Source organism: Anguilla anguilla, chromosome 12 (genome assembly GCF_013347855.1).
Source record: "Anguilla anguilla isolate fAngAng1 chromosome 12, fAngAng1.pri, whole genome shotgun sequence".
NCBI lineage: Eukaryota > Metazoa > Chordata > Actinopteri > Anguilliformes > Anguillidae > Anguilla > Anguilla anguilla.
The window spans coordinates 37,042,756-37,051,929 of record NC_049212.1 but is presented as its reverse complement, the minus strand read 5'-3'; the positions used below and the strand labels follow the sequence as shown (position 1 = coordinate 37,051,929).

General features: G+C 38.7%; 1 protein-coding gene across 1 annotated transcript; it reads right to left on the bottom strand.

Moving 5' to 3' along the window:
* Positions 1–5,569: 5,569 nt before the first annotated feature.
* LOC118209165 (olfactory receptor 6K3-like) lies at positions 5,570–7,392 on the bottom strand. Its single transcript, XM_035384325.1, has 3 exons — positions 7,251–7,392; positions 6,230–6,861; positions 5,570–5,575 (listed from the first exon to the last, which is right to left on the bottom strand). The coding sequence occupies exons 1-3, from the start codon at positions 7,366–7,368 to the stop codon at positions 5,570–5,572; spliced, it is 756 nt and encodes a 251-aa protein (XP_035240216.1). The 5' UTR covers positions 7,369–7,392.
* Between the last annotated feature and the right edge of the window lie 1,782 nt (positions 7,393–9,174).

Below are 9,174 nucleotides of genomic sequence, written 5' to 3'. Positions count from 1 at the left end.
CTTGCCTGCTCGTCTGACCTGCAACTTTCTCTCAGAGGGATCTGTGAGGCTGCTCGTTTTAACAGAGTTCCTCATCGAAGTCGGTCCTCACAGGAAGCATCTGTGTCTATGACTGGAAAAGCCCCCTTTATTAAACTTACTTTAGAGGGGGTCATGGGAGCTAATTATACAGGGTGACACCCATGAAGCACCAATTAAAACTATGTGTAACAAGTACTCATGCATGTTTACAAACCAACATGCGCCCCCATTAGCATCCAGTGTTTCATGAACAGTACAGTCGGCGATTTGTACACATTTATTAGGAAAGTGTTCTAGACACTGAACAATTCGTTGATCATCATTATTATTTTGGTTAATTAAACAATTGGGGGGGGGGGGCGGGGGGTGGTTATCAGAGGTGGGTAGAGTAGCCAAAAACTGTACTCAAGTAAAAGTATTGTTACTTTAAAATAATAATGACTCAAGTAGAAGTAAAAGTAGTCATCCAAATAATTACTTGAGTAAGAGTAAGAAAGTATCTTGTGAAAAGACTACTCAAGTACTGAGTTACTTCATATAATCTGATTTAATGTTGAAATAAGCAGAGCAAGATGAACGTAAAAATCCAAATGTCCAAAATATAAAATTGTAAATGCCTGTCCAATAGAAATAAACAAAATATAAAATAGCCATGCGCAAATTCAAATATGGCCTAAATCATATCCCTTTAAATGAAACAATACACAGGAGGTTCGTCAGAAGAGGAGGATTTTCGCTTTCTGTTGTACTCTATTAAGTCTGTATACCTCATCAGTTTGTTGGGGTGAACCCTCCGTTGACAGAAAAAATATCAATGAGGCTACAGGGGATTTATCCATCAAAATAGACTCATCATCACAACAAAGAGGAACCTGCTCAAATTCAAACAGAAACTTTATATGTGGAAAACATAATGCTTTGTCGCACCATTATTGTACCTTATGATGCACTTATCCACAATATTCCAAAGTCCCATGATGCCTTGTTCGGAATATGTGCAGAACTTCCGGTTTAGCGTAAACAAACTTTATGTATGCTATGCAATGCTATGCAATGTTCCAGCGCTCACGTCATGACTGTTGCATGCTTCACAAAAACTATTACACTACTAACTAACGCTTACATTACAGTGTGAAATATCCACATTAATACCAGTAACCTATTTAAACACACTCAATTTCAAAAATAACGTATATAACCGAAGTATTTTGAACAATAATAGCCTACTTACATAGCAATGATGAAATCTTATCTGTGTTCAGTAGATGGAGACAGAGACAGTAAATCAACAATACAGTTCAATCCGCTTCTGTTTTGCTCCAGAAAACAATGTCAGCTAGGTCTATCAGCAAACATGCGGCTTAGCTATGCCCAGAAGTCCTCAATAATAATAGTATTTCCCAAGAAATTACGAATAATAGTTGACCTCGTTTCGTGAGTGAATGCATAAGTGAATGCGATGATAAGAAAAATTTCGGTTACACTGACCTAAAAAACGCTATTCCAAAAGCAAAATTAGACGTGTTATACATCGTTAGAAAGCTTATACTCTCACCTACTGAATAAATGAATTGTCAATCAAGCCAGACTGTACTAAAAAGGGCGACAACGCCGTAAACAAGGCGTGTGGTATTAGGCACAGCTATTTTGGAAGGTACCGATGCGCGTATATTTCACAAACGGATTGTACAAGACAATAAATGACCACTCAGTCAAATAGTTAGCTATCCACAGCCAAAACTAACCTACAACTTACCGCCACATATTTTCTCAAGTTCGAAGTTGAGTTCTTGTAGGCTGAAATGTCCACATTTCTAGGCAGACAAAGAAGGCAGCGCATAATGTAACTACTGTTTTTGGTAGTCTGTAAGTAAAACATAGTTTGAACGTGAGGCCAGGGGTGTTCTGCCTCCTACGAATCACCCGCCGTTGTTTCAGCCATTGTTGTCGCCCACTCATCCTTCTGTGTGCTGTGACTGGCTACGTTTGATTGGTGAAACGGAGTCATTTGGGGCTGTGACAGAGCCAAAGCAAAGACCAGTCAGACTCTTTGGCTGAAGTCTCTCTGAGAGAATGAAACAAACAGAACGTGCATTGATTAAAAAATGGGTAAAAAATAGAAGTAACGAGCGGAATGTAGCCGAATATAACGGAGTAAAAGTAACATTTTTTCTTCGCAAATATACTCAAGTAAAAGTGAAAAGTATGTTGCATTAAAACTACTCTTACAAGTACAATTTATTCAAAAAGTTACTTAAGTAAATGTAACGGAGTAAATACAACGCGTTACTACCCACCTCTGGTGGTTATAGTCTGAAAGTGCAGCAGTGCTGGGCCTGCATGGTGTGGATCAGGCAGGAGACAATTCGAGCTGCATGTGCAGAGCTGACACCATATCTTGCAGTGTAGACTGTAGTTTTGTTCATGTAGTCTTTCTACAGACAGTGGTCACTGCCACATCCACGCTTGCCTCCTGAAGAGTGTTTCTGATCTGTTGGACAGGTGTTTGGAGGTCTTTATTTTTTCCATTATGGTGAGAATTATTTCATCAATAACAGAAGACATCTCCCTGGGCCTACCAGGCCCTTTCAGATTACTGAGCTCACTAGTGCTCTCTTCTTAATTATAATCCAAACTATTGATTTTGGCAAGCCTAAGGTTTGGTCAATGACTGACTATATTTTTACTGACTGCTCTTTCTTTGGCACAACTCTGGTCCACATGCTGACAAATGCCAATAACAGACTCCAAAGGGAGTCAACAGCCTGAAGTTGAGACAAGATATTGAAAGGTCATTTATACATACACTCAGGAAGCAGATGAACGCACCTAACTGATTAGGAACACCTGTGAAGCAGAGACTGTAAAAAATATGGACAAAGCTACTGTGACGTCACCCATTGCCTCTCCGTGGGTCTGTAAAACACGTTTTGAAGCTCAATGGCGGGCGCGGCCATGTTCTCGATTTGGAGCCAAAACCATAGAGTTAAGCGGTCTTGTGATTTTTAAAATGTGATTGACAGTCCGGTGCGGAAAAGCCCATCAACCTGAACGAACGATTGCAGAACGAACTTGAGGCTAGCTGACTGTCTGCCGTTATGTTTTAAAATATATGATCAAATGTTTACGGAGTTTAATTTCCATCCGTGACTGTACTGTGTCATGTAATCACGTTATATGTATGACATTAATAATACAATTATGTTCAGTTATCTTCAATTTATGTTTCTCAGCAAAACGAATATGCTTAGCTAGCATATCAGCTTGCCAGTGAGCTAGGTAAGCTATCCGTGGTTAGCTCACGCATTAGCAATATGAACTTCAGGGGAAGAACATCGACTGCACTGATGTTCAATCAATCAGAGATGTGTAGACTACTAGTGATTTGACTAGGCTAATTTTCATACAACTGTCTGGTCGACCCGCTGTTAACCAAGCAAGTTATCGTCGTAGGTTTTCGCCAGTCCGTTAATGAGCCATTAACTGGTACTACTCCATCGCCGTTTGTGGTGTTTACTTGCTGGGTGACGCTAGCTGACCGATCGTTTGCAAGTCACTTTTTACCGAATAAAAATTAACACTGTCAGCGGTGATTAACAAATCTACCAAGTATTTTAATAACTGATCTACAGGCGTAAATATGACAACGCACTTTGAAGAGCAAGTTTTCCACCTGTTGCATAAAGACAAAAATAATGTACATTGAATTTCTAATTATTATTATTTTCTTGCTAGCTTCTAGCTTTGTCACATTCGTGCAGCCTAGCCCAGGTAGACATTTACGGAATGTACACGACTGACAAGCCGTCAAACACGTTTGACAGATGAAATATTTGCCGGTTAGGGTTAGCTAGCTAGTCAAATGGCTTGGTAGCCGAAGTTGCGAACTGTTTTAGCATAGGCTACTGGACTACCACATATAGCAAATAAGCGTTAGCTGATTACGCTTTCTGCCAACTAATTTGGTTAAGTGGGCTAAAGGAAATAGTAAAAATGACTCGGCTACCGCAAAACTTCAGAGGAGGATTATTTTATGGTCGTCTAGTGCAGCTGTAAATAGCACACGCTATAATGAAACCACTACAAAATGGGATGCCTGCATTCTCTGCCTTCGCACAGGTAGACCGTGGTCGGAGCCGCAATGTCAAGGCCAAGAGACGCCACCTCCCACCCCAGTGACCACAGATTGTAGCCCCTACTGTAGCTCAGTCCACGGCAGTAATCCGGAAGTGACGCAAGCTGTACCTCATTGGTCCAGAACAAATATTGGCACTGTGCCCAAATGACGCAATAAATCATGAAATCGACCCATGGACAGTCATAAGACGAATAAAATACACCTATTATGACTATTTGTTCTTGTGAGAAAAAATTATTGACTTTGTATTTTGATCGCATTTGTACCGTAGACTTACATGGAAACCGGATATGAAAACACCTATACTGGAGCCAGTGGCGCTAGTGAGCAACCAGGAACTACAACACCAGGAAATGAGCTTCAAAAACGAAGTCTGGTTTTGGCCGCTTGCTGTGAAGCTATTTGTCTCAGACTTTATCGTGCCCTGAAATGTTAGTGGTAGTACTGTAATTTCTACACAGTGAAACCAAAATGTATATAAATACCCTATAAGAAACACTAAGAACCTGCACTTAAACCACATGTGAATTGTTTTATCATAAATGTAAAATTGTGGAGTACAGAGCCAAATCAAGAAAATATGTCTTTGTCCCAAACATAATGGAGGGCACTGTATTTTTATGTATCATTATTATTAAAATAATATATATTATAAATATATTAAAAAAATAAAAAACATTGAAACTCTTTATAATCTATGGACAAAAACACTTTAACTTAAAACAGGTCACAAAGGAAATATATTGAATAAGAGCATAAAGTTACCATTTGAAAGTAATTTTAATTGAAGACTTTAAAGTTTGGGAGTAAGCAAAGTCCCTTCCCTGGCACATCCAAACACAATCATATAAAGCATGTAGAAAGAAGCATATTTGGAGGTGAACTCCTTTTGTTCTGATACATATACCCTTATTCAAACCTTTTTCTTCAACATTTTTGAATGTCCCATTTCTAACCATCAGTTTCAGTACTTTGAATAACCAAAATCCAGTGTTAAGCCAGAGAACAAGTGATGTGGTACCAGTAATGGGAGATGCAGCGTGCCAAAGAATTGCATGCTATGTATGGTTTATGGGAAATCAAACTTTAATTGCAAAAAATGCAGTACCCACCAAAATATCGGACTGAAAAAACAGACGTTTTCCTTCAATGCAATAAAAATAAATGAATAAATACGTAAACACCACCATCCCAATCGCTGCCTCAAGAAATAAAATTTAGTCCCAGGCATGACTTTTAGTTTTGGCTTGGCTTGGTGTGTTCTTTCATCATGTCGCTGATGCATCACCATTAACAGCATTTCAGTATTAGGTACAAAGCTCCCCGTGAGCACGACTTACATTGTGTATAAGGGTCAGGATCAAAGTTGGTTATCTAACATTGGTGAGCTCTCAATTTTTGTGTTTTTCACTATACCTGCAGGAACAACAGCAGGAGCAAAAACAACAACAACAACAACAACAATAACAACTAATAATGATGATAATAATAATAATAATAATAATAATAATAATAATGCTATGTGTGTAGCTGAGAACACTGCTAAATGGTGATAAAAATTAACATGGCATTTGCAATGAGTGTGTAAAGATTTATATTATTAAGGTCACCAAAGAGCAAAAATGTTGGATATTCACAAAAAAAAAGAGTCAGATACTCAACACAAAGGGCCCATATTGTATGTGTCACAGCATAACTTGAGCTAGATAAGACCGACAAAAACATTTACTGGGGACGTAAACGAGAGAAACTTATGAAAACCTCATTGATGTGGAAGTGTTTTAGAATAGCGGTCTTTAACTCTTTATTTCTCAAGCTGTAAATGATGGGGTTCGCAAATGGAGTCAGTAAACAGTTCATGATGGAGGTCAAGATGACAACATTTGGATGAACATTTTTTACCGTGGAACTTATATAGACACAAAGATGTGCGAAGTAGAACAGGATTACAATACTGAGATGTGAGGAGCAGGTGGAGAAGGCCTTTTTACGCCCATCTACAGAAGTAATTTTTAAAACTGCGAAAATTATTTTACTGTATGTCCAAGTAATGACAATTGCAATACTCACAGTGAGTAGTAAAGCAATCGATAGAGCTGTGAACAGCATGATTGTTGTGTCCAAACAGGACAGTGCGATAACTGTAGGGAAATCACAAAACCAGAACATGATGTGGTTCCCACAATAAGTTAACCTTGATGCATACGTTGTAAGTGGAAGCATCACTAAAAATCCAACAATGCAAGCAAAGACTGAGAGTAGAACACACATCCGGGGATTGATGATATCATTGTAGCGTAGAGGATTGCAAATTGCCACATAGCGGTCATAGCACATTAAAAGAAGCAAAATGCTCTCAGTAACCTGAAATGTCAAATAGGTGATCTGCTGCAAGAAGCAGCCGGAGAAAGAAATGGCAATATCATTCAGTAGGCACACCGATATCATCTTGGGGAGAACGCTGGTTGTGATGATGATATCTGTTAGAGAGAGACTGCTGAGGAAAATGTACATGGGTGTGTGCAGTTTGGTCTCCAGCACCACTGCAAAGAAAACCATAAAGTTACCAATGAGCACTAGAAGGTAGACCACCAGGAGGAGAACAGAGAGCTCTGTGTAGAAGTGTTTGAGTCCCAGCTCTCCCCCAGCAATGAGGAACTGTTGGATGTGGCTTTGGTTGTAGTCCAGCTGTTGATTGGCATCTGAAAAGTAAAGTTAACCAAGTTTTAAAAATAATTCTGTAAATGACACAAAATATTTAAAAAATAATAGTATAAATTCTGGAAGGATGTAAGGAAGACTAATAGAATGCAGAGTGTAGCAAGAACCGGAAGAATAATAATAAGAAGTCTAATAATCCTAGCAAAACAATGCAGGTCTTTTGCAACCATGGAACTTGCCCCAAAATAAATAATAATTTAAATAATAATAATAATAAGAAGAAGAAGAAGAAGAAGGAGAAGAAGAACAATAACAACCTCAACAGATATGATAGCCCACATATTTCCCCCAGTTGTTTTTTTTGTTTAAAATTTAGAAATATAAACAATTCTAATACCCAGCCAATTAAAGTGTTGTTAGTAACACTTACTTTGCGTTTGCTCGGTCGTTCCGTTAGCTCCTCGAGCTCTCATCTTGCCTGCTCGTCTGACCTGCAACTTTCTCTCAGAGGGATCTGTGAGGCTGCTCGTTTTAACAGAGTTCCTCATCGAAGTCGGTCCTCACAGGAAGCATCTGTGTCTATGACTGGAAAAACCCCCTTTATTGAACTTACTTTAGAGGGGGTCATGGGAGCTAATTATACAGGGTGACAGCCACGAAGCACCAATTAAAACTATGTGTAACAAGTACTCATGCATGTTTACAAACCAACATGCCCCCCCCCCCTCCCCTCCCCATTAGCATCTAGTGTTTCATGAACAGTACAGTCGGGAATTTGTACACATTTATTAGGAAAGTGCTCTAGACACTGAACAATTAGATGAACATCATTATTATTTTGGTTGAATAAACAATGGGGGGTTATAGTCTGAAAGTGCAGCAGTGCTGAGCCTGCATGTTGTGCATCAGGCAGGAGACAGATTGAGCTGCATGTGCAGAGCTGACACCATATCTTGCAGTGTAGACTCTGTAGTTTTGTTCATGCAGTCTTTCTACAGACAGTGGTCACTGCCACATGCACGCCTGCCTCCTGAAGAGTGTTTCTGATCTGTTGGACAGGTGTTTGGAGGTTCTTATTTTTGTCCATTACGGTGAGAATTATTTCATCAATAACAGAAGACATCTCCCTGGGCCTACCAGGCCCTTTCAGATTACTGAGCTCACTAGTGCTCTCTTTCTTCTTAATTATGATCCAAACTATTGATTTTGCCAAGCCTAAGGTTTGGTTAATGTGTCTGGTTTGGTTAAACTGCTCTTTCTTTGGCACAACTCTGGTCCACATGCTGACAAATGCCAATAATAAACTCCAAAGGCAGTCAACAGCCTGAAGTTAAGACAAGATACTGAAAGGTCATTTATACATACACTCAGGAAGCAGCTGAACGCACCTAACTGATTAGGAACACCTGTGAAGCTCTTTGTCTCAGACTTTATCGCGCCCTGAAATGGTAGTGGTAGTGCTGTAATTTCTACACAGTGAATCCAAAATGTATATAATACCCTATAAGGAAAGCTAAGAACCTGCACTTTAACCACATGTGAATTGTTTTATCATGAATGTAAAATTGTGGAGTACAGAGCCAAATCAAGAAAATATGTCTTTGTCCCAAACATAATGGAGGGCAATGTATTTTTATGTATTATTATTATTAAAATAATATATATTATGAAGGCTAAAAAAATATTGAAATGCTTTATAATCTATGGACAAAAACACTTTAACTTAAAACAGGTCACAAAGGAAATATATTGAATAAGAGCGTACAGTTACCATTTGATAGTGATTTTCATGGATGACTTTAAAGTTTCGGAGAAAGCAAAGTCCCTTCTCTAGCACATCCAAACATAATTATGTAAAGCATGTACAAAGAAGCATATTTGGGACTTAACTCCTTTTTTCTGGTACATTTACCCTTATTCAAACCTTTTTCTTCAACATTTTTGAATGTCACATTTCTACCCATCAGTTTCAGTACTTTGAATAACCAAAATCCAGCGTTAAGCCAGAGAACAAGTGATACGGTACCAGTAATGGGAGATGCAGTGTGACAGAGAATTGCATACGATATATGGCTTATGGGAAATCAAACTTTAATAGCAAAAAATGCAGTACCATCTCCAATTTCTGACCAAAAAACCATAGATTCTTTCTTTCAATACAATAAATAAATAAATAATCATCACTCCCCCAATCGCTCCCTCAAGAAATAAAATTTAGTCCCAGACATGACTGTAAGTTTTGGCTTGGCTTGGTATGTTTTTTTCATTATGAATCACCATTAACGGCATTGCAGTTTTAGCTACAAGCTCCCCGTGAGCAGTACTTACTCTATGTAGTGTATAACTGTCAGGTT

Excerpts from the sequence above, each read along its gene's own strand:
- LOC118209165 (XM_035384325.1), bottom strand. The coding sequence starts at position 7,368 with ATGAGGAACTCTGTTAAAACGAGCAGCCTCACAGATCCCTCTGAGAGA. Across the intron at positions 6,862-7,250 it reads AACGACCGAGCAAACGCAAA|ATGCCAATCAACAGCTGGAC; the intron begins GTAAGTGTTACT and ends TTTACTTTTCAG.